This window comes from Anas platyrhynchos, chromosome 3, assembly GCF_047663525.1.
Source record: "Anas platyrhynchos isolate ZD024472 breed Pekin duck chromosome 3, IASCAAS_PekinDuck_T2T, whole genome shotgun sequence".
Taxonomy (NCBI): Eukaryota; Metazoa; Chordata; class Aves; order Anseriformes; family Anatidae; genus Anas; species Anas platyrhynchos.
Window position 1 is genome coordinate 61,400,142 of NC_092589.1, and position 25,077 is coordinate 61,425,218.

At 36.0% G+C, this 25,077-nt stretch overlaps 1 protein-coding gene across 2 annotated transcripts in view; it reads left to right on the forward strand.

Annotated features, from left to right (window-relative positions):
* Window positions 1-25,077, forward strand: part of HBS1L (HBS1 like translational GTPase) — a 60,560-nt gene that overhangs the window by 34,128 nt on the left and 1,355 nt on the right. For both annotated transcript variants that reach the window (XM_027454489.3, XM_072035988.1), the window contains 13 exons: window positions 652-760; window positions 9,361-9,617; window positions 10,071-10,236; window positions 11,191-11,308; window positions 14,063-14,209; window positions 14,907-14,981; window positions 15,755-15,872; window positions 16,055-16,123; window positions 19,225-19,329; window positions 21,358-21,448; window positions 22,973-23,081; window positions 23,709-23,809; window positions 24,661-24,805. In XM_027454489.3, the coding sequence (XP_027310290.3) occupies window positions 652-760; window positions 9,361-9,617; window positions 10,071-10,236; window positions 11,191-11,308; window positions 14,063-14,209; window positions 14,907-14,981; window positions 15,755-15,872; window positions 16,055-16,123; window positions 19,225-19,329; window positions 21,358-21,448; window positions 22,973-23,081; window positions 23,709-23,809; window positions 24,661-24,805 (1,610 nt within the window). The remainder of the gene's footprint in view (window positions 1-651; window positions 761-9,360; window positions 9,618-10,070; window positions 10,237-11,190; window positions 11,309-14,062; window positions 14,210-14,906; window positions 14,982-15,754; window positions 15,873-16,054; window positions 16,124-19,224; window positions 19,330-21,357; window positions 21,449-22,972; window positions 23,082-23,708; window positions 23,810-24,660; window positions 24,806-25,077) is intronic.

The following is a 25,077-nucleotide window of genomic DNA, read 5'->3' on the forward strand; positions in this document are numbered from 1 at the left end:
GGGAATTATTTAACATATTAAAGAGGGGGTCATGGAAAGAAAAGAGCTAGTTTACTACTTTTATTTATACTACTCTTCCCCATGGTAAATACATAGCTAGTTTGGGTATTTCTTGGCTTCTTTGACGTGACTAGGTAGGAGACAACTCTGGTCACAGGTCTCAGGAAAGGCCTGGTAGCTTGTGCTGCTGTTAGCAGTACCTCAGGTAGACTAGTGTTGTGTTCCTTTTTTTTTTCTTATTGGTTTAAACCTGTACCCTTGAGGCTTGCCAATGTTAAGGCAAAAGAAAACCTGTAAATAAGAATTAGCTTAATCAGCTGGTGAGCAGCTGCAAAGCGTTTCTTCATCCTTGTATAAAATGCTTCTGGCATTCTGCAGAACTGCTATCAAAATAGCAAAGCTCTTAAATGGTGTGGGTGTCAAGCCAATCCTTGGAGATACTGATAAGATTTTCACAATAAATACAAATGTTTGTGGATTAATTTGAATAAATATGTAACAGATAAAAGTAAAAGACTGAAGTGTGAGACTTCATCTTTATCACAGACTGCTATCTTTGGGTTGATGAAAAGGAATGTAACTTGTTAAGCTTTATATTTAACACCTGTTAGTCACAACATTAAGTTCAAACTTATTTTTGTCTATTACTAGGAAAATCAAGGGATTCCCAGTCAGCCAGAATGGAATCTGAAATTGTGCCAAAAGTTACCAAAATGACAGTGTCTGGAAAGAAACAGTCTATGGGATTTGAAGTTCCATGGTAAGCCAAAGCCCTCATACATCAAGGTACATCAGCAGCCCTTCTTTCAGACTGATGCACCTGTAGCAAGCTTTCTTCTTCTTTTTTTCTATTTTTACAGCAGTTTTAGTGTCACTCTCCAGAACTAACCATCTCAGCTTCTTGTTTGACTCACAATTACTTTCAGAAGATGGTACCTCACGTTTTGAGTTTAACAAATCCTTTCACTATGAATAGTGCAGAGAGATATCAGCTAGTCAGATTATTTAAACATCCGCTTCATAGAATACTGAACTTTCTTGGGGTTCGTTTATTTTAAATTTAGTTCTCTAAGTGGAATTATGAAATCAATAAATCTTAACTGCAAATGCTTGTTCTTCAAAGGAAGTAATACATTTAAGAATAATTTATGGGGAAAATAATCACTTATAGCTAAACTTTGCCTTCCTCTGCAGCTTTTATTAACTTTAACAGGTGTTCGGGGTACAACTGTTATAGAGAAGAATAGCGTAGTTGAGTAGTAGTTCTAATTTTACCCTAACTTGGAACTGTTGGGGGGATGCTCTTGTAAGAGCATGAAAACAGACATGCTGGATCAGAGTCCATCTACATCAGTAGATGCAATGCTTAAATAAATGTATAAGGACATGTTAAGCATGTTGGGAATACATTCTATGAAACGTCACTGCATGAAGCATTCTGTGCCCCACCGCTTCTTATGCATTGGTCTGGTCTGGCATTGTCTGGTCTGGTCTGGTTTCAGCTAACAATGGCTAATGGATTTTTCTTGTTTGGATGTGCTTATTCTGGTTTTGGGCACAATCTTGCTACTCTGTGGCAAGAAATTCCATAGTTATGCTCAGGAAAAAAAAAATTGTAAGCATGAGCATTGCCATCATCCTTGCCTCAGCCTGCACTGCTTGCAGTTCTGATCTGGAAAGCATTTTTGGGAGCAAGAGGGATAGCATGGTCTTTACTTTACAGTATCTTGTGCATGTTTGGTGAAACTATGTGGAAAGCATTATGATGCATCTACATAGTCTCTTCAGTGCATTTAATACAAGGATGTAAGACTGATGTCATTATTTTCTTAAAACTTCTAAATGCAATTGATGAATGACAGTGATGTCTCTTAGCTACTTAGATGCAATAAACTAAATGAAGAATTCCTGGGACTTTCGTAATTCTTTCTGTGCTATTTGAGATCTGAAATGCAGAGAGAGAACACAGTGTTTTGTTTTGTTTTGTTTTCTTTTTTTCTCCCCTCCTCATCTCTTCTAATTAGTGACTCTGGGTGTGACAACTGGACTTGATCATTAAATTCCTGTGAACTTAATGTAATCTTCATCTTTTGTGTTCCTATTACACCTCTTACAAAATGGAGTTTTTTTTTTTATGGTTACTTGTGTGGATTACAATGATTTACATGAAATTTTATAAAAAGAAAGGAGTCATGAAGGGAGTGAAAAGGATCTGCCAATTAGTCCTTCATAAGATCACTAGGGATTATATTGATTACATTTTTTTTTAGCTGTAATAATAACTATTTAAGGTATTTATATAGAAGTCCAAAATTTTGTATCTCTGTTATTGATTAGTGACTGCCACACCTTGTGTGTGTGTGCTCCATAGGGAAGGATGAAATGAGAAGAATGCTTTTTCCTTTGCAGGCTGGAATAATTCCTGGATATGCTAATGGTGACTCAGTCTTTGAGGGAAAGTAGTTGTTTCTAACATGGCTCTCAACCACTCTACTTCTCTTCATGGACCTAGAAACAGTTTGTATCATGCTTGCTTCTATTGTAGTGACATGGTCTTTTTTGTGACAAAAAGTGTTTAATTCTCCTCGCTTGTTTCAGCAGTACTGCTAAGTAAGAAGAAACCTCTCTTCTTGTAGAAATTGTATTGACATTAGGCATTTATTTTTAAGCTAGAACAAATAGGAATGGAGTGGTTTGGAAGAGAAGAGAATAAGATTTGGTGTATAACCAGTGGCTAGGAAAGAAAGCCCAGCTGAAATTGTGAAGTTACCTGCATGCGTAAAGACCCATGCTTCAAGGAAACTGTTATGGCCTCCTTTCTTTGACTGATTATAGGCCTCCAGAGGCACTATCAAGTCACTAGGACTTTGACATGAAGAACTGGGGAAGGAGGCCTTGACCATACTTGTATCTTATTTTTCCTTCTCTGCTCCAGGACAGTCTAATTTGCTCTGTTTCATTCCTTTCCTAACAGATGAAATTTGACTAGCTCCTGTCTAGTTTATGCATAAAGTCTGTGCTATTATAATATAGCTAATATTATACTGAAGTTACATGAAGCGCAAACATTGTCTTGCAAGTGTAATGGCTTTATAGCTTTTATTCATCCACTTATAAACTAATAAAACAAGGACACAAATGGGGGGGGGGGAGGAGACATGAAATGGGGGACAACACACACACGATATTTCTCCCTGTCCCAATTCCATGAGTGTCAGTGTTGTATTTTTCTTCTGCATTTATCTTCTGGATTATTGACGGTTTAAATGAGGATGAGTTGTCAGGGAACACAGTGAATTTGTTTATTAATGCCCAAGAGACTCTCTTTCTTTTAATTCTTTTCAAACTCTCTTCATGTTACTTATGCATTGATAAGTGTACTGTGAAGGGTTTGTAATAATACAGATTTCTAAGTACATAGTTTTGTTTCACTCACCAAAAGCTCAGTGCTCATAGCAGTTTTGATAAAATCTAAATTCTAAAACACCTGTAACTTATCAACCTTTTCAGTTTATGCCCCCTGCTCGCATTCCTGAATGTTTGTGTGGTGTTGGTGCAGACACCATTGAAGGTGATTGTACAGCATGTATGAATTAATTTTTGTTATCACCTGTTATGGGATCTTAAACATGATTCTTGGACAATGTTTTTAAAACCACTGGCCTAGCATTAGCAGAAGTAAACATTCTTTGACTAGCTACTCAGTCTTCATGGTTAGATCTTGTTATGAGGCATGATCTCATTTTAATGAAGATTCAGTTATTGTTACGTAAATGGATTATTAGAAGTCATGAATTGCTTTGAGCATTGATTGCTTTTGCCGTGTGTTCTTAATAGAATTGTCTCTGGAAAATGGAGTTTGCTTGTTTCTGACAAGCTGCCTTTCTGGTGCTCTAGCAAAACTAATTACCAAGCTTTTTCTTCTTGTTAAATCACGAAGGAAACAAGAAAAGGTTGTGAGCAAAAAGGGGTGATTATTTTAACCAGCCTGACCAATATTGTGTAATTAATAATTTTGAAAAGGGAAATAAATGTAGACATTCCTGTAATGACTATAAGTACTCCGAAAGAGTCGGTTGCATAAAAATAATTCACTAAGCATCCAGACTAGAAGATTGAAAATAATGTTTAAAACCTAAATTATGCAGAGTTAATCTTCAGAAGATAAACTTTCAGGTTCTTCTTTGAATGCCTGGTTGTGTGAACCTCAGTAAACACAGTTGTATGAGGATTAGAGTCCTTTTAAAATATGCCTTTTAACAGCATATGTTGTATTTCAGTGTTTCTTACTGTTCCCAGAAAACAGTGTAACCATAATATTTTACTCAGTTTACTCTTACTGTCTATCTTGGCAAGACAACATAGGATGTTTCTAGCCTGGCAGTTCTAATTTCAACTAAATAGTAATCCTTGCCAGGCTTCTGTATGTCTTCTGATTTGCTAACAAAAAGCTTCAGTAAGTGCTTTTGACATCTGTGACTGAATTGCTGGTGGTCAAGCCTACTGTAGTACATGAGCTCAGTGTAAGTAGAGGTGCTTAATTGTTCTGTTAGTTCAAAGAAGTACAGAGTTAATCAGTTTAATGGCTCCACATTAGTGAGCTAGTAGTGATGTGGCAGAAAGGCACGGATGTTGGCAAACCAAATCTGCTCTTGGCAGTTTGAACAAGTTTGTATACAAAGATGCAAGCAATTGGCTAGGAATTGCTCCTCCTCCAAGTAGAAATTTATCCTGGTATGGTGGTTCAACATAATTCAGACCACATTGGAACTTGGCTACCAAAGATGTTTGCTAATACATTTGGCCCTTATTTTATACCCTCAACTGCCTGCAGTAGCAACGTATCACATACTAGAGTGCTCTCTTATATGCTCTGTCTTTTGACAAATTTTCAATTAACTAATTTTGAAAAATCTCAATGGGAAAGCCTGAAAAGAATTTTCCATGTCATTCATTCTTTAGACTGTTAGAAGCAAAGCTTCTTAGCATTTTTCTGAACTTCTGTTAGTTGTTATCAAGCTTTCGATAAATTACTTATCTAGTTGCCATATCAAAGTCTTTTTTCCTGCATCTAACTGCATGTGCTTCTGTGAGATGTGAATTGTATGTTTCACCTGTGCATCTTCCTGTTCAGGTATCCGGTAATAAACACCCTCTTCTTTTCCCCAACACAGCTCAGCAAAAAGCTGAGATGGTGTAGAAGTACATCATACACTCTCTCCATTCTGATGTTTCTCTTCAGAAACAATGAGACTTGCATTAGCATGGAACAGTTTTTTTCAGGTTTCTAGAACATGGTGATATCTGAAACCTGTAGAAGTCTAAATGGAGCGGTCTACTAGCAAGGCCTAATGTCATGACAGCTAGAGTCATGTTTCACTCATTATTTTACTCGTATGTCTAGCACTTTCTCTGAAGCACCCAAATGAAAACTATTTGACAGTATTTAGCAGTGTTAATCACACCAGAAGGTACTTGTTAGTAAGAGAATAGTTGTTTCATCAGGCCTTGTTTCTTTGATGTCTTTAGTTTGAATGTTGCCATTCAAACTTGTTTTTTTGGAATCCTTCCTGACCTAGGCTTACAGGATCTTAGCATCTGAGACTAGAAAAAAATATTAGTTAAACAAATATAATTTAGAAGCTTACTGATAATCTATCTTTCAAAATACATTTTCATCTATTATGAGGCTTAATGTGACTGTCTTTAATGTATTTTGAAAGGTATAGGGAAAACAGAGTTTTGGGTTACATTATTTGCAGTTTCATCTAAATGTCTTCCTTTTAATTTTTTTCATTTTTGAAAATTTGGTTTTAGAAGTAATGCAGACATTGAAAAGGAGAGAAGGGACTGACAAATGCAATGGCTGTTTTGATATTGCTTCTTATACAGATGCTTCTCTCTAGAACTTAAAATGTTGGAATTTCAAGGAAAAATAACTGATATTGATATAAAATATCATACTTGTATTACAGTATGACTTTTGCATATAACAATAGTGTTTCAGTGTGAAAGTGTGTTTCAGTGTGAAAGTGATAGATGTTATGCTGATAGTGAACTGAAGGGTGTCTGGGGGAAAAAAAATGAGTCTTGATGTAAAACTTCGATCACAGCTGGTAAGACTTCTAACACAACTGAATTTTAACTATATTAGGTTTTCTTAATACATGGTTCAGGACAAACTGGTCTGGTGTGCTCTATATAATGTAGGTGCTTTTAAATATGTTGCTAGAATATGTAGAAAGCTCTGTCACTGCAATTCTATGCATATTGCTTTCTATCAACTTGATTGTTTTCAGTCAGTTTTTATGAAGTAAAATGTCTGTGTAGAAACATTGGATAAAATAATTGTCGTGCCATTCCACAGTAGATTTTTAGCTTGAACTTAATGGAATTTAAAAAAAGAGACTTCTGTTCAGACTGATAGAAATGCACTTTTATTTTACCAGTAAAAGAATGCATGAGCAACTAGTGACTATTTTCCTTGGAAAAATTTTCCTTGTAATTGCCTCTTTCCCATAACTGCACGTAAGACAATGATGAGTCACTGATTTGGGAAGTTTAGGAATTTAAGTATATCCTCTTATAAAGTGCATTCAGCTTGTCAATGTGCAATATTATATATGGGAGCTTGTCAAAGGCTATGCTTGATGGCACAGTACAACTGGTTTCTGAGTGTCAAATCAAAAGTGTCATGACTGTGTGACCGAAGGTGTAGATTGATATTGACTTGTTTTCCCTTAAAAGGCTTAGAAAATGTTGATAGGGTAACTTTATGTAAATAAACTTTATACAGAATTGTACATCCACTATGCAGCAGCACAGGTACTAACCATCCCCTGCAACCATCATGGCTGGCACTAATTAAATTTGATGTGTAGCTAATTTAAGAAAATTGTGGTTGTGTGTCCACCCTTGATGCAAGATTTCAACCTTGGATTGTGGAACTGTAGCCAAGAAACCAGTGTTCACATTTCTGCTTTGGGGTCTCACGATCTAGAGCAAAGACTTGGGTTTGGGCCTTACAAAAAAGATGTCAAAACTAATCATTCTGCCACAGTACCAGATATTTAGGTAGGTTCTGAAACTGAGTTAAAAAAGGGAGGCCTTATAAAATGACCAGCACTGGTTCCTGGTAGTAGAGAGGCTAAACTTGCATTAGATCTGAATATTTCCTAGGTTTAATGTTTTAGATTGTAACTCATGAACTGCTTTGTTCAGTAGGCTGACATGGTTGGACTTCTTTGTTTTCTGAGATTCAGGAAATGGAAAGGGACTAATACAATGCAAATATTCCTATGAAGGCCGATACAATGCAACTTTCTGTCTGTATTATCAAATGAAGATTCTATGAGATGGGATTCTGATGTACCAAAATAAGTAGTTTTGGTTATAAAAATTGAAAAGAGGAAAACTGTGAAGTTAACTGTGGTATGTAAATGGAAAGCGGAGAGTGAAAAATTCACTCTGGACTTGAAGACAGTCCTGTTTCCTTTTGGTAGCTCTCTGAAAGACTGCTTGAATCAGTTCCATAGAAAGTAGCCTGCACCACAGTGGTACTGCGTTGAAAAGGGTTCCAGTTTTCCAGAGGAGGAAGGGTTTTTTTTTTTTTTTGTTTTGTTTTGTTTTGTTTTGTAGGAGGCTTCATGTAGAAGAATTTTTAGAAAAACTTTCAAAATACTGGAATGGCCAGTGGTTTGTGTGTTAAAGCTTGCCATAACATGTTCTGATGCCTGTAGTAACTGCTTCTGTTTCTGTCTTGCTGTACACATTAATGACTCACCATGGAGCTCTGTCAGCCAGCAAGAAAGCTTTTGCTGTCTTGAGGATGTTATTTAGGTTTTGCTTTTAGTGGTCATCTTTGCCATAACACATTAAAAAAAATCATATATCCTCAGAACATGTACGTGAATTATGAAAATAACCTTATTTATAAATGGGAGAGAAAGAGTGTGAGAATAATGGTTGGAGAGCTGCCAGGCAGAGAAGGACCTGGGAGTGATGGTGGACAGTCGGCTGAATATGAGCCAGCAGTGTGCTCAGGTGGCCAAGAAGGCCAACGGCATCCTGGCTTGTATCAGAAACACTGTGACCAGCAGGGCTAGGGAGGTGATCGTCCCCCTGTACTCGGCTCTGGTGAGGCCGCACCTCGAGTACTGTGTTCAGTTTTGGGCCCCTCGCTACAAGAAGGACATCGAGGTGCTTGAGCGGGTCCAGAGAAGGGCGACGGAGCTGGTGAGGGGTCTGGAGAACAAGTCCTACGAGGAGCGGCTGAGGGAGCTGGGCTTGTTCAGCCTGGAGAAGAGGAGGCTCAGGGGCGACCTTATCGCTCTCTACAGATACCTTAAAGGAGGCTGTAGCGAGGTGGGGGTTGGCCTGTTCTCCCACGTGCCTGGTGACAGGATGAGGGAGAATGGGCTAAAGTTGCCCCAGGGGAGTTTTAGGTTAGATGTTAGGAAGAATTTCTTTACTGAAAGGGTAGTTAGGCACTGGAACAGGCTGCCCAGGGAGGTGGTGGAGTCACCATCACTGGAAGTCTTCAAAAGACATTTAGATGTGGAGCTTAGGGTTTAGTGGGGACTGTTAGTATTAGGTCAGAGGTTGGACTCGATGACCTTGAGGTCTCGTCCAACCTAGAAATTCTGTGATTCTGTGTGATTCTGTGATAATAGGAGAATAATGCGTTCAAGGTGTTTAGTATTAGCGTTAGTATAGTAATTTGTGGTAGAACAGAGTGGAAGAGAAGGTGAGTTGGGAAATCCAAATATCTGTAGTTCTAGATGCCTTGTTTTGTACATAAAACAGGTTTTCTCAGTGTTGATATGTGGCATATCTGTTATGGCTGTATGCAAACATTGCTCCTTAAGTTTCAGCTCTTAGTATGTAACTATATACTTACGCTTAGTATGTACTCTTTGTATTGCTGGTATTCTCTCAGTAGAATATCACTGCATTTAGCTGCAGTACTTTTAATTTAAGTGAAAGCTGTTTTAGGATGCTTCAAAGCTGACTTGGGCTCTTACTTCAGAGACAACCATGTCTATGGTAGTTCATCATTTCTCTCCCTGTCAAAAGAAGTGGCTGTGAGAAGCTTTTGTTTATGAGTTTCATGAATTTAACAAGATTATTTCTTATCTTGTTTATGTACACAGTACGTCTCTTGCAAGATGTTCAGAGCTGGTATCTGTGTAGTTTGCATCCAGTTGCTTATCACTTCCACCTTAATGGGCTTGTTTCTACTTATCAGATAATATTTGTCTGGGGCTTTTGTGATAGTGTAAGGAGAACTCCATTTTTCTCTTGTATTTCTGCAGCTTCTTTAACATTTGCATTCACTGTTCCTTTGTTTTATTTTCCCAGCATGATTGCTGAAGAAAATGGCCATGCTAACACACCTCAAAAAGGACTGCTAAATGAAGATGCTAGCATAACTTCTGGGGTAATTGAGGCAGTCTCAAAATCTGCTCTTTCACCCCAAGTAGCGCAGGTTTCAGAAGAGCAGAATGCCGTGCCTACTCCAGTAAAAAAGACGAGCAAGACAAAACCACAAATAGATGTGAAAGCAGAGTTGGAGAAGAGACAAGGAGGAAAGCAACTACTAAATTTGGTGGTAATAGGTAATACAGTTAATTACATTTTAGGCATAGAGATTTAAAAACTCCATTGATTGAATCTGGAAGTGATAAAGAAACGAAAATATCCTCTCTTTAGGAAAGAGAAATCTTATACTGTTTTCAATTCCATCTGTTTGACCATTGTTATGTGGAGGGTGTACATTCAGACTTGGCTAGACTGTGAGGTTGACATACCTTGGTTTTGACAGACAACTAGTTGGGTTTGATTTCATTCCTACAATTCTTTTTAGCATGGATTTGAATGTGGTACATGGCTATCGCGCTAATTACCTGTTTCAGTAAACTGTCAGTGAGTCAAAATCTTACGGATTACATGAGCATTATTGGTGTATGTGATTTGCATCTGTTTTTATTTACTTATTTATTTATTTTCATGTTGTACATTTATAATTTGTAAATTAGTTAAATTGATATAAATTTTATTTTCCTCCATAGGACATGTTGATGCAGGTAAAAGTACTTTAATGGGTCATCTACTCTACCTTTTGGGAAATGTGAACAAAAGAACTATGCACAAATACGAACAGGAATCTAAGAAGGCTGGCAAAGCTTCGTTTGCTTATGCATGGGTCCTGGATGAAACTGGGGAAGAAAGAGAAAGGTAGAAATATATTTAATGGGAATTATCATCGCTCTTCTGAAAGAAAAGCATATCTACTAATAATGCTTTGGTAGAAATATTCAAAATGCATAAAGATATATACTTAACGCTTACTAGCAAATATTTTGCTTTGTCTAAGTATGCATTATCAAAAGAAAAATAATATCCTGGTTTGGTACACAAATATGTACAAGAAATTGAGTATTTCTTCACATATTTCGGTGCTGGGAAGTGCAGAGAATAACTACAATGTACAAATGCTTGTAGTAGCCACGTTCATTTAGGGCTGTTTAGACCAGTTCATTTAGAACAGTTTATTTCTGCCAACTTTTTCTCATCTTGGTTATTTCTGTATGCTGTATGTATTAAAATGTTTGTATAAAAGGGTGTCAGAAGTGTAAATTAAGCACTGAAATTTTGGTTCACACGTGACTTGGATTATATTGAATATCAAATTTATCCTAATATATTATAAATTATTTTATTTATTTGAAGATCCAGAGGCAACTAAACATAATCTTTAGAAGTAGCATGATATCAGTTAAGGCGTGTAATTAATTTTTGGTATTTTATTAACTATGGGTGGTGGTGTTTGAGGAAATACTGTGATGAGCCTTAGCACTTGCATCCAGTTATCTATAATTTTTTTTTTTAGTATCTGTCAATTATGCATTTAAGATCCAGACTTCACGGCAGAAGATAAATTGTCATTTTTATGGGAAAAAGTTGGTATTTTTGCTTGACTTTTTTTGTTTCTTTGTGACTAGAGTTACTCAAAACAGCTCTAAAGGTCTTTTCCAGCAAGCAAGTTTCTTTCAACATTTTGGGTGCAGGCTGAATCAAATGAAAGCTGTAACATGTAAAATTTCATTATTGTTTTTATCATAACTTAATTTATATCTCTGAAGCTTTCAAAAACATTACTAATGGTGTTATGTGTATGCTTTGTTTAAGGGGAGTAACAATGGATGTGGGCATGACCAAATTTGAGACAAAGACTAAAGTAATTACATTGATGGATGCTCCAGGCCACAAAGACTTCATTCCAAATATGATCACAGGAGCTGCCCAGGTAGAGCGAGTCTAATGCCTTTCCGATGGTGTTAATTACATTTTTTTCTTAAATTGGCTTTCTTCTTCTTTTATATTCTAAGATAAAATGGAATTATTGATGATGCTAAAATACCTTACAGGTTTTTATGAGCTTACTAAACTTTAGAATTAATACACTTGTTTAACTTTAAAAGTAGTACTTTTTGGTAAGCTACCTATTTGGAGGAGACTTATTAGGGAAATAATTTGAACACTAAGTTGCAGTTTGATTAAATCAGTTGAGCTTTTAAAGCTATTCAAATCAAATGTGTCATATGCCTACTCAAGAATTTCTTTGAACTTGGTTTTGTAGGTAAAGATTTTTAGTGGTTTTGAGCTTAAAGGAAAAAAAAGATTTATTAGGTTTAAACAAGACATTATTCTATTTAATATATTTATAAGGGATAACTAAACATAATGCAGACAACAGAGTTCACACAATGCATCTGTATTATTCAACAGGACTGCATGCCACTGTTGTTTTGGGAATGGGAGGTAAAATCAAAAGCATTGGGCACTATACATTGAATTTAGTATGGCACCTATATTCTCATATAGGTCAATTATTTAATTTATGGTAATAATAAGTGAAATGAGGGAGGATAGCACATTGTTAAATGACATAATATGTGATTTTTTATTTCCACTTAATAAGGCATCATTTTTTAAAATGGTAGAATGAATTCTCTGAAGTTGAAAAGTTGGTGTGTTGTGACAGATTTTCTAAGTTACCATGTGGAGGCTTTTGTGCATGCTGTTATTGCAATCTAAAAAGTGAGAGTGTTATCTTAAAATCTCAGAATAGATACTATTACTGTAGTTTTACAGAGAGGGACTATGCTGTAGGAAGACTGGTTTGCCCCAAACCATGTGCTAGCTCTGTAGCAAAGCCTGGGTAAGATAAGAGTTCAGATGTTGTAACTCAAGGTTAGGCCACAGGGTAGTCAGAAGTTCTCAAATTATGGTGTAGGGTATGTGTAGTAACCTATATTGTGGAGCATACATTGCAGGGAGATCAGGATTTTTACAATTAGAATAGACTTTTTAGTTTCATAAGCAGAAGATGACTCAGCCTCATTATTTTCTTTACAATTATTTAAGTTGGTTTGTCTTTTTTGAAAAAAAGTGGTACAGCCAGCAAGTGTTATGATGCAACTTCCAGATCTACCAGCAGTTGTATCAATTCAGCAGGAGATGAGGCTGGCCGACTAAGACTTGATGTATCTCTGTTCCCTCAGCTCTCAGAATTGTGAAGGGCCAGTCTATTCTGAAGCCTATCGAGGAAATCACAGAAACAGAACATTTCTGGTGCCAATTAGAGTAGCCTCAGCACTAAAGAAATGGGTGGAAAGAAGCAAATATGGAAATGTCCCTGTGCCTTTGTATCATGGGGAATTCTCTTACACTGTGAATCCCCAACTGCTGTTAAACTAAATGCAAATCAGCCTTATCAGGGCCAGGCTCTGGCTTTTGATGCATACAGTTAATTCACTTAGGTCCCTAGGTATGGGACTTTTTTTTTTTTTTTTTATGATTCAGAAAATACAGGATGCCTTTTTCTTGTGGGAGATGTTTACCACAATGCAATTCTGAGGTTCAGAGCTGTGGGAAAATCATCCCTTGCTGTTTCACCGTTTTCACACATGCATAGCCTCTCTGTGTAATATGAGGTGTGGGGAATTTGCATTTAGGTCAGTGGGAGGAGGACTCAGGACTAGGACAACATGCTATCTTTGTTCCTTCTTCTGGTGCCCTGAAGCTTATCTGTGTAAGGAAAGAGAGAAAGCATGGCTTTTTCTCTTCTCTTTTCATTATGTCCAATTCAACTATCCTGTGAAATTGACTGTCATACAGCTGTTTTGACAGCAATACCTTTAATATTCACATCTGTTGCTGTTGCTTGGTTCATGGTGATGGTCTAACTGGCTGTTACTTACTAAAGCATGAAAAGTGTTTTGTTGTTTTGTTGTTGGTGGTGTTTTTTGTTGTTGTTAATGTTTGTTTGTTTGTTTTTTAGCAAACATATACATATTACATAGCAGCATTTAAACTGACAGCAAAATCCCCTTCTTTTTTTTTCACCTGTGCTTACATGCTGACTTTTCTATAGCACCATAGATTGTATGGTACCTATTTGCTTTTAATGTCATGACAGATGATAAAACACGTAAAAAGCTACTTAGTCTTTTCTACCTTATGAGTTTGGCATGTTGCAGTGTGTTGAGTAGATTGTGAAATATCTAACATGCAGCGGACTGCTTGTGCCAGTTGTCTACTGAGGTGATTTATCTGTTACTTCTGCAGCTTCTCAGTATGAGTGTGTCCAGACTCAGGCAGAGTTTTGGGCTTACCCAGCAATGAGAACTGGTCATTGTGCTCCTACCTGTTCTTAAACCTCTGGAGTATCGTCAGCTTTTTTTAAGCAGAGGTCTGTGCAGCACAAAAGGTACTCTGAAGAAGACAGGTTCCCCACACCAAGTATTGGCTTATGTTTAATATAAAGTAGTGGTGTATGACATTAGATGACATAGTGCCAGAATACCTCACCAAAGTAGGCATGAGATGGATAGAACTAAACAATTTCAGTTGCATATGAAGCACAGCAGTATTGCTTCCATGTAAAGTGCACTCTGTGGAGTATTGCTGATTGATATGTTTACTTGAATTATTACCACCTGTTACACAGTTTTAATTGTGTGTTTTTATTATTATTATATATATATATTTAATCTAGGCTGATGTAGCTATTTTGGTTGTGGATGCCAGCAGAGGAGAGTTTGAAGCTGGGTTTGAGACAGGTGGACAAACTCGAGAACATGGATTATTAGTGCGTTCTCTTGGAGTGACACAGCTGGCTGTTGCAGTCAATAAAATGGACCAGGTACTTATTTAATTTTTTAATTTAATTGCAGGACTTTCACCTAGGCTCGTGTACCGTAAGTGTAAGGATCAGTATTGTGAAACTAATAATATTTTGTTTTTCTTTCTTTGATTCTCAGCTCTTAGTCTCTTTTGTACAGAGTTTTCAACACTTTTCTTCCTATTCATGATTATATTTTCAAAGCATGCAAGAAGGGTAGTGTAGGTGCTAAAATGAGTAGGGAGATTGCCTCTCATAGGTGTGAAAATTTGGTATAAACTACTAAGCCACTGATACCTGCAAGGGCATTGTGGAGGTCATTCAGGTCAAATCCAAGAACGTTATTTAAACCTGTGAAGTGTGTTAAGTATTACTTGTTGCATTTTAGATTGTTACTGTGTCCTATATGATATTGTCAAATCTGAATGTTCTGTTTTGTGTAAATATTAAAACAAAACAAACAAAAAAAAGCTCTTTAAGGACAAACCAAACTTAAGGAGCTTGCAAGTTAGTTAGTGTGTTGATTGCTGTCATTAATTGTTAATGCATATGCTTTTACCTATTCAGCTGTCAACCCACCTGGAAATCTCATATTTACAACATCACTGGGTCCTGTGTGTGAGAACACCTACTGGTACTACAGACTTGATGACATGCAGCTGTTGTTTGTTGTCATTAGAAATCTAGTTTTATTGTCATAAACTGTTTTCTATTTTAGGTCAATTGGCAGCAAGAAAGATTTCAGGAAATTACCAGTAAGCTTGGCCAATTTCTTAAACAAGCTGGCTTTAAGGTAATGTAACTTTGAGGTCTTTGAGTAGAATGAGCTGTTGTTATGGTTGGGTTATTTTGGATCACTTTCCTGCTGTTACTATGTGCACGTAGTATAACAGATTCCTTTTCTTACTGGTAGGGTGCATGCTGAGCCTTGGATAAGGTTAGTCAATTCTTTACTGCTTATTCTGTCATCGTTTTTGTTCGGCCTGTTGAATCTTTGGGATAATTCACATCATGCTTAGTCTATTGGGATTGTTTTCTACAAAGCAGGACAGACCAAAGATCGTTTAACTCAATGTTCAGGATTACACGAATGGCAGTAGATGGTTTTATATTGGAGCAGGTCTTGGTGTGGATTAAGAACTAACAAGACCTTTGTCCATTTGCCATTCTTAATTCTACTTCTCATGTTTCCTTAGTTCAAACCATTTGGATTGATGACAGCCTACCTGAAATCATTGTGCGTAAAATAGCAATTCAAACTGAAGCATGCTTGTCAGATACAGAGTTGGAGTTTGTTACCCAAACCTCAGTTTCTAGTTGTTAATGTTGCTGTCATCATATTTAAAATATCTCTTAACTCCTTGCTGGAGCACTGTGATGAGGAATGAGATGAACAGAGAGGAAATGTATTCACCAAGTAATCTGCCTTCTCCAGGGGAAGTGGAAAATATGCCAACTGTTCTTTTAGTATCTTAGAAATGTAATACTGAAAAATGCATCCTTTGTTTTTTCTAGAAGATGCTGTTAACAATGTGTAAATAAATTCTGTTTTATTTTCATAATTAGGAATCTGATGTGGCTTATATTCCAACGAGTGGTCTTGGTGGTGAAAATCTAGTGACAAGAAGTCAGTCAAGTGACCTTACGAAATGGTATACAGGAAAGTGTTTGTTAGAGCAAATTGGTGAGTACAATTTAAAAACAAATACATCTTAGTCTTGTGTGTACCAAAATATATATGTTTTGGGGAAGATGTGGGAATAAGTTTTTGTAACGCAATATGATTGATTTATCCTTAAGTGATATGCTTATGAGATAAGACCTTTTAGAATTTCTGTATTTAAAGTACTATCAATTTCTTTGCAGATTCTTTCAAGCCACCACAAAGATCAGTAGAGAAACCATTTAGGTTGTGTGTTGCTGACGTTTTTAAAGGTTGGTTGTTTTTCTAATGTTTTCAGCATGTCATTGTTATTTAACACACGAAAGTTGAAAAATGATATAAAAATAGGGCTTAAATAGGAGCTTTACAGCTACCAGTAGACTTGAACAGGAATAGTAATTTCTTAAGCACTGTTCTTTTTGGAATTTTAGGTGGTAACAGTGTAGGAGAAACACATTTGTGTGTATAAAAAAAAAAAAAACAAAAAACAAAAAACTTCCTAATTGGCTATGTAATAAGTTGGTGATTCTGTGTACAAGATTTTGAAGTTCTTCTTTCCGAAACTCTTTCTTTTTAACTAGACTAATGTTTCTCTGATTTTTTGCAGGTGCAAAACTAACAGTATTTTATCCTCTAGTCCTAGATTATTTAAAAAAAAAAAAAAAAAAAAAAGGGTTGACTTTTAGGTTCATTTTTATAGCTGTTAATAAGACTTTATACCCAGCCAAGGAAAAAATTGAAGGCTGTTAGCTGTTCTCTAACACTGATATAAATATGGACAACTAGTAAGTAACTATAACCGATTTTTATGTCCATTGTCCGGAGAAAATAGAATGCATTAACCAATTAAGGTTTTTCATAGTAGGCTTGATATTTTCTGAGTTAAATGCACTGATCTTGTTCAAAGCTTTCTGCAGGTACCTTGAGAAATGTTGCAAACCAAATGACAGACAGGCATGATATGAAATGTTGTAAATACAATTAATCAAATAATATTATAGAAATCAGTATTTTTAAAAAGAAATTTGACTTTATGTATAAAGTGTTTATAGAGGAAGTACAAATAAACTGGATCAAAATACTGATTGTAAATGGAAAAATCATTTCCATGATGTTCTGATTGGGGTCTTTGAGAAAATACTACATGTTATGCATGCCCTGGGATAGCTTACTTAGCATACTGAATCCATAATGGTAAATAGTGAAACATTATATAAGAATTTACCCTGTTGTGTTATGCTAATTTTGTCATTAAAGCTGTCACTGTATTTGTGAGCTGTGGGAAAGTGTGTTGGGATTGTTGATTGAGATCTTTCAAAATAATATCACAACTCTTTTGTTGCAATAATCATTTCTGTGTTGAGTTAAGTTTCACAAAATGAGCAATTTTGATTAAATCTGCTCTCTGGAAAAATCTTTTTTTTTTTTTTTTTTTTTTCCTGCTAAGTAAGCAAACAAACATTGGCTTTGGAAAGAAACTCAATTTACAGATAAATTTACATCACTAAATGTGGCCTTTTAGGTACTTTTTTTTTTTTTTTTCTTAGCATGTGATCTCAAAACTTAACTTGGATGCTACCAGAGGAAGTAGCTACTACATGGAAGCTACTACCAGCGGAAGGTGCCACTACATGAAGCAACAGTTGTTCTCAGCTCTATTCCAGTGTGCATTCATAGTCAGGAGAAGTGGTCCATAGAAGTGTGTAAAAAAAAAAAAAGAGAGTGCTGAGTTTGCTTTATAGTTTGGAAAACTCTTTTCTTTATTAAGGTTATCACGGGCACAATCTAACTTGGCCTGGTTTTGGCTGCTGTCCTCCATAGCTCTCCTAATATTATCTCCAGGCAAGTTATCTCTTGACCCAAGAAGTATCTGTAAATTCATTTGCCTTGAATCCCCACTTACATCATTATATAGTGCTGTCTACGATGTGACTTGACATGACTTTAGAAAGCATTGCCAAGTATTCTGGACAATAAATATATCCTGGCAGAACCCAAATACTATGGTGTGTAGAAATCAGGCCTTTTTTAGGCCCTGACTCTGTCACCCATTATGCATTTTGTACTCACATTGATCTCCTGGGGAGGGGAGGGAAGCTGGCACTCTGCAAGAAACAATCAGCATGTGCAAGGGCAAGGCTTCAAACAACACATTAGTTTACCAAGCCTGAGCTGGTGATGGTGTGACAGAGAAATTAGCTCTTGATTGTGTCTAGGGATGGTTGGGAACCAGGACCCGTGATTCTGGTTGCCTGCATATGCTTGCAGAGCCAGCTTCAGGTTCTTTTGTATACCGTATCGAGGTGGCACGTGTACCATGATCTGTGGATTCTTTTTTATCTACTTCTCCAATTTTCTATTCTTTTGACATCCTATGTCATCTGCTAATTGACTGCATTCATCTTGTTTGCTGGAATGAATAGAGGAAATTAGCTCACAGGCAAACTGGTAATATTTTTACAGCTAGATAGATGGAAATGTTAATCAGTAATAGTGGTAAATGGAAAAGAAAGAGCTGGTGGTATGAGACTCAAGATTAATAGGACACACTAAAAAACTAAGATGCTTGCTGATCACTGGCTTCTAATATTTGACAAAAGGTGTATTTGCTTTTTGCATCGATACTGAAAATGTCTGCAGAATCACTGCAGAGGATTCTTTTTAAACACACCCACAAACACGCTACACGGATGGGGAATTTCTTAAGGTTTGTATGCATAAATGTGGATGTGTAGGACATCTCTTAAAAATAACTGATTAATTGCTGATCAATGAACATATTGGTAAGGTATGTGGACATTCGAGAAGAAAAATAAATCGCAGATCTTTTACTTAGAAGTGCATAAGTCATCCACAGATACAACTACTGTTAAATAGGACACGATTATTATTATTTTTTATTTTCTAGGAGTAAAAGAAACATGCAGACAAAGCATGTAGGATTCTGACTCAGTTAAAGAGTAAATGACATAGGAAATTGCACCTGTGTGCATGGGAATTTTAATGACAGTGGTGTATTTTTTTCAATTTGGAATTATAGTGAGGAAATCCTGAATTAAACAAAATCCCTAGAAATTAAGGGGCTTAATCTAATATTGAAAAACTAAAAAATATTTCTTCATGTTCCTACATCTGTGTAACGAAGGATATTTCTCCCTTAGTTCTCAAAAACATAAGATCTAGAGGTTTTGAATTTAATGTTTCATTTTCACTATGATGCACAGCTGGCTAACTTGCAAGTACTGAACTCTACAGTGGAAAAAAAAAAACCTTCGTTATATTAAAAACTTATCTATGCATTTCTCAAGGGCTAGCTTGTGATGGGAAATTGACTTTATGAAGTTGTTTCAAATTATTACTGTGTTTATTGCAGACCAAGGATCAGGATTTTGTGTGACTGGAAAAATAGAAGCAGGCTATATTCAAGTTGGAGAACGACTTCTGGCAATGCCTCCTAATGAAACTTGCACTGCAAAAGGTACAGTCTTCAGAAGCATGTTTACTTTCAGGTCATACTGGGCTAGAAGCAGTTACCGAAATGGTAACAGACTGTCAAACTGATACTAACTGTCAAACATAAAATGTGAAAGCATAAAACGAATTTCTTTAGATGTGACTGTGTCTGTATAAATATGTCTATGAAAAGTATGCAAAATCTTGCATGTTTTTTTTTTACTTTTTTTTGCCATAACAGATATTCCAGATGTTATGGTCTTATAATTTTGACATTGTTTTATGAGAAAACTTTAAAAACTTCTGAATTACAGCAATATCTGTAATAAATAAATAAATGCAGTACAGGAATCATTAATATTCAGCTTTGCTGTGCAGTGTTACTGCTGCTAGGAGGTGTGAAGATGCTGAACAACCTTTAGAAATGAATCTTATGAATTAGATGTGAAAAAGCATAAGAATTAATTTTATGCTGTTTGCTCTATGAGGTTTGTCACTAACCCTTTCATTAATATACAAACTTTCAGGATATAATTGTCCTGAACAACAACAAAAGAGAAGGAAATTGGATTTAAATTTTAATACACTTGATTTCTGAAAAGAGAAATAGCTAGGTCAAGATATTGAGCGTTCACCTGTTTTAGCTTTCTGTCTTTGTGCTGCAAAGCTGTTTTTGTTCTATATGCAAACAGAAGGATAAAATTGCGATTTTTCTACATGGATCAATGAGTAAAAAATGAAGCCCTTATAATAAATGAATAGGTAACTATTTGCTTGAATTCAGCAGTGTGCTGTTGTCACTATTCTGCTCTGTTCCAGAACCAGCTTGCTCAGTGCTAATCTGAGCAGCTCTTCAGTGTGCCTGTTTATACTGTTGTATGCTTGTTTGCAATGCACAGGAACGTTACCATAGTGTGTATAAGAATAGGTGTTGCACTGCTATAGTCACCCAACAGTTTTGGGAATGGGGGAAGTGGCATGAAAAAATTTTGGGGGGGATCATATTTGGTTTGAGAATCCCCAATGGTACAAGTCTATGGTTTTCTTGTGTTCCGCCCTCTCATATGGCTAAAATATGGGTGAAGATAAGGAGTGTTAGTTCATTAAGCATGTATTATTTATATTTATTGTAAAGAAGAGAGAATTTAATTTATTGTAATATATTAATGTAGTGTGCACATTAGAATCTCAGTTTTTCATTTTCAAGAAACTGTACTTCGTTTATCATTCTGTGAGAATGACACATACGTGTGAAATAATTATCAACGCTGTTTAAAAAGCAGTACTTAACATGCTTGTAGTTGAATGATGCTTTCTGGCATGGCTTTGACAAGTGTTTTTGGAAACATTTGCAAATAAATAAATACAATCTGTAGTGAAATAGAACTAGAGTCTATAAAATGTATGCAGTAATTCTGAAGTGTTTTTTGCTGAGAAATATCAATCTTAGTGTCTACCAAAAACCTCAGAATGTTTAATCGGGAATAATTAGTTTTATCCTCACCTACCAGCCAGGGTATCTTTTAAAATGTTTAAAATACATAGAAGTCAGAATAAAATGACTTTCAATGATGCTTTCTAATAGATGCGATGTCGTGAACGAAAGGCATCTGTTACGCTTTTTTATGAAAGAGTCAGCAAACCCACTTAAGGTAAATGAAAGTTGACATAGTACCATTAAAGTATATGAAAGATGCGGTCTAGGGTGTGCATGTGCCTCAAAGGAAGGGTGGGGCAGGCACGGAGATATTAGTACTACGGCATTTTCAGGACTGCGTCATCTGCGCTCTGTGACAAGTGCCAGGTCCCCTCTTCTGGCTTAAATAAAGCCATGTTATTGTGCAGGGTGGGGTGAGAGAATAGTGAGTCCTCACCAAGGAAGAAAAAATGCTTCCTCAGTGTTCTCAGTTAATAAGCTTTTACTCTCAACCCATTCATACTGAAAATTGATGAGTAATGGTTGATGAAGCACAAATGGCCCAAACAGAGCTGTTTGTTTGTAGCCCAGAACCTAGGTACTTCACTGTGAGGTTCTGTTCTTACTCATTTCCAGGAATCACACTGCATGATGAACCAGTTGATTGGGCTGCAGCAGGAGATCACGTTAGTCTCACTTTGACCGGCATGGATATCATCAAAATCAAGTGAGCAAAACGGAGTTTCAGTCTAAGTAACGGTTTGTTTTTAATGAAAAGCTTTATAACTATTACACTTAACAATCAGCGGTTTACTTGAAGAATGATGTGGCTACCAGGATATTTAAAACCGAAGTGATACATATCACCTGGCTTGCATGTACAAACGTTGGAAACATCTGCTATATGTACAACGGCAACCTCAGAAGAATACTGTTAGCTGTTGTATGTCGTGCTGACACTGGCAGCCTTCAGAGCCTTTTTCCTTAAGCTGTCTCCTTGGGTATCTGAAGTGCTGAATTAAATAAAGCCTTATTAGTAAATGAAAGAAAAGATTTTTGAAGAGCTTATGAAATCATAAATCATTCTAAAAAACACATCCAAACAATTGCCATTGCATACCAATAGGCAAAACTTCACAAGACAAGTTGGTGCTAAACTTTGTTCAACACATTGAGATGCTTTTTCTTTCAGTTGACCTTTTTTTTTTTTTTCCCCTGACATATTTAATGAGACACAGCAAATAATTTTGTGTCTATTTCAGTCTGTAGGTTTTGCGCTAAGCCTTAAACTTTTAGGTAAGTGACAATTGTTATTGAGGCTAGATAATTGGATCCATAACTTGTACAGTTTTTTTTACATTCCTGTTGGACTTCAAACATGAAACTTTCAAGCTTCTGTTTGGAAATCACTTTGTCTTGATAGTTTGCAAATTTGTACTCTGTTTTTAAAGAAAATAAGTAGGGTTTTTCTGTATTTCTATTTCACAATGGTGAGTGATTCTCTTTGGTAAATGGAAAAAAAGGCTTGATTCAATTCTTTGATGTCATTTCTCTTCTGGAGATGTAATAGATTTGTCAAGAAGAGGTACAAATTTAAGTCCTCTTGATTTTGATGCAAATAGATTACATCTGATATGTAGGTTTAATCATGCAACTCACTATCTGTGTGGGATTAATTTTTTCTTTCATTTTAGATGGTTAAAATTTGCTGCTCTTGGAAAGCTGTGTCTAGTCTACCTTAATGAGCCTTCCTGTGCTCGAAGGCATCAGCCTTCTTGTGACTCAATTTATTAGAAGTAAAGCTCTTTGGAAGTGAGTGCTGCTGAGAGAGCTTAAATTTTGAGAGTCCAGATCATGATGTTCATTTATTCACAAAATGGTTAAATTACAGGCAGCAGCACTGCAGTTTTAAGCACCTGGAGGTATTTCATGCTGTTGATCTGGAACAATTAGTCTCTGAATGAAAGTCTAATTCTTCAAAGTACCTACACACAGGAAACGGTGACATTTTTAGAAACTGATTAGCAATGGATGTAATTGTTCATTGAACTAGACAGACCTCTTCATGCATGCCCACAAAACAGCATAGACATTGTATAGAAATTAATTAGGTGACAGTTCTTAATACAGTGTTCCTGATTATTTTTTTTCAAGCTACTGTTAAAATGTTGTCTTTGCTTTGTTTTTCTTTCCAGTGAAGCAATTAATATTTCTAAATCAAGATGTCAAATTTTGTTCTCATTTCTCGTAGTGTTGGCTGTGTATTTTGTGATCCCAAGGAGCCCATTAAAGTTTGCACTCGATTCAGAGCTCGGATTCTCATTTTTAATATTGAGGTTCCAATCACTAAAGGATTCCCTGTAAGTCTCTTTGAAAATTCTTACTTTCATTGCAGGTTGCTCAGGGCTTTTCCTCTCTGCGTTCTTTCCCACACCCCCCTAATACAGAGTCATTTATTGTCCAGATGTACTTCCCTCCCTCAAGCAGAATCTCATTTTTCCTGCAATTTGAAGAGGATGTACGGTGCTTTAGGGTTGCTTATGCACATTCTTACTGACTTCTGATCCCTACCTAAGCATTTCAGAGAACGTGTTGTTCTACCACAGTCAGGCTAGTCTGTTCTTTTGAAAGCACGTACCCTGTAGGACTATAATGATGCATTTGATTATAAGATACCTTGGGGGTAAGGGGGTGGGGAATCAGTTCATGCTACGCAACTGCAATGACATGACACAAGCAAAACACTGAAGAATGAAAAATGTAGTTATGATGAACTAATACGTGACCTTTTTGTCATATTGGCAGAGAACACAAAGTGTAGTAAATTACTTTTGTAAGTTCCTGAATACAGTAACTCTTCCTGTGAGAGGATTTCTATAAGAATTTGTTTTAAAGATCGCTCTTAAAGAAACTTGATATTTTCAAGTATTAACACCTAGGATTTCTGATTATTTTATAATATTTAATAATTGAAAAAATATTTTTAGGTGCTTTTACACTATCAAACCGTAAGTGAGCCTGCTACTATTAGAAGATTATTGAGTGTCCTGCACAAAAGCACTGGTGAAGTGACAAAGAAAAAGCCTAAGTAAGTGTTTTAAATAGTTAATGATTACACAAGAAATGGGCTGATTTTTAGTTAAAATATTGGTAGCAAGAAGGTTCTATTAAGAAGCAGTAATATGTTTATAAGGACATAAAAATATACTTTCATTGTTATAGCTGGTTCATGTTTAGATTTCAGAGTGCTTTTCAAAGTGAAAAACTTTATTCCCACTTAATGAGTGCTGAGCACCTGAGAAATAAAATGACATAAAATTATCTCTTTTCTTCCTGAAACAGTGTGGGAACCTTGTTGCAATTCTGGATGTGGGTTACTTTCTAAAGTAAATTCTTCTACACAGTCAGAGTAAAACAGAGAATCTTCCCATACAAGTTAAACTATGGGAACGTTGCTCTTGTTATTTAAAGCTGTATTTGGATAGAGGTATTATTTGATATATACAACATTATCAGAATAATAATTTTCCAGAAATAGCATGGCTCAGACTGTTACTGAAAAGTAATGGGAAGAAAAGTCATGACTTCCACAGAATAATGAATTGGATCTTCAGTGTTAAGATTTGGGTTTAAAACAAGACTGATTTCTCCTAGATGTAAAAATCAGGTGCTAATGGGATAATTACATCCTAAATAATTTTCTAAATGTTGCAGTGGATGACCCTCTTTGGAAGCTTTAAAATTAAAATCAGATACCTTTTTAATAGGTGTGCTCCAGGTGAATGAGTTTTCAGTCTGGTTCCGTGGGTTACACTTGAAATCAAGTTCAATCATTATACTTTTGGCATTACAAGTTTATTTTTTTCCATTTACTCACTATTCTTGTTTTCATTTATACATGCATATGTTTCTAATAGCTGTCTCCATATTTACCTTCAGGTTCCTGACCAAAGGCCAGAATGCTTTAATAGAACTACAGACTCAAAGGCCTGTTGCTCTAGAGTTGTATAAAGATTTTAAAGAGCTTGGGAGGTTTATGTTACGCTACAGTGGTTCAACTATTGCTGCAGGAGTTGTCACAGAGGTATGTCATTGTTATAGTGGAATTTCTGTACTCTAAAGGAATAGTGTTGACTTCATTTAGCGTTTATTTTTTTATGACTACAACAAAGTTGATTTTACACCCTTTAACTTTTAAAAAGTGAATTTATTTTGCTGAAAAAGAGGCCAGGCTTCAGAAAGGTATAAGGAAAACTTGCCATAGTTATGTTCGATTTATTAATAAAAAACAAAATTATCTATTTCTAACTTTTGAATCTTGTATGTTTTTTCCCCTCTCAGTAGCTAAAAATAGCT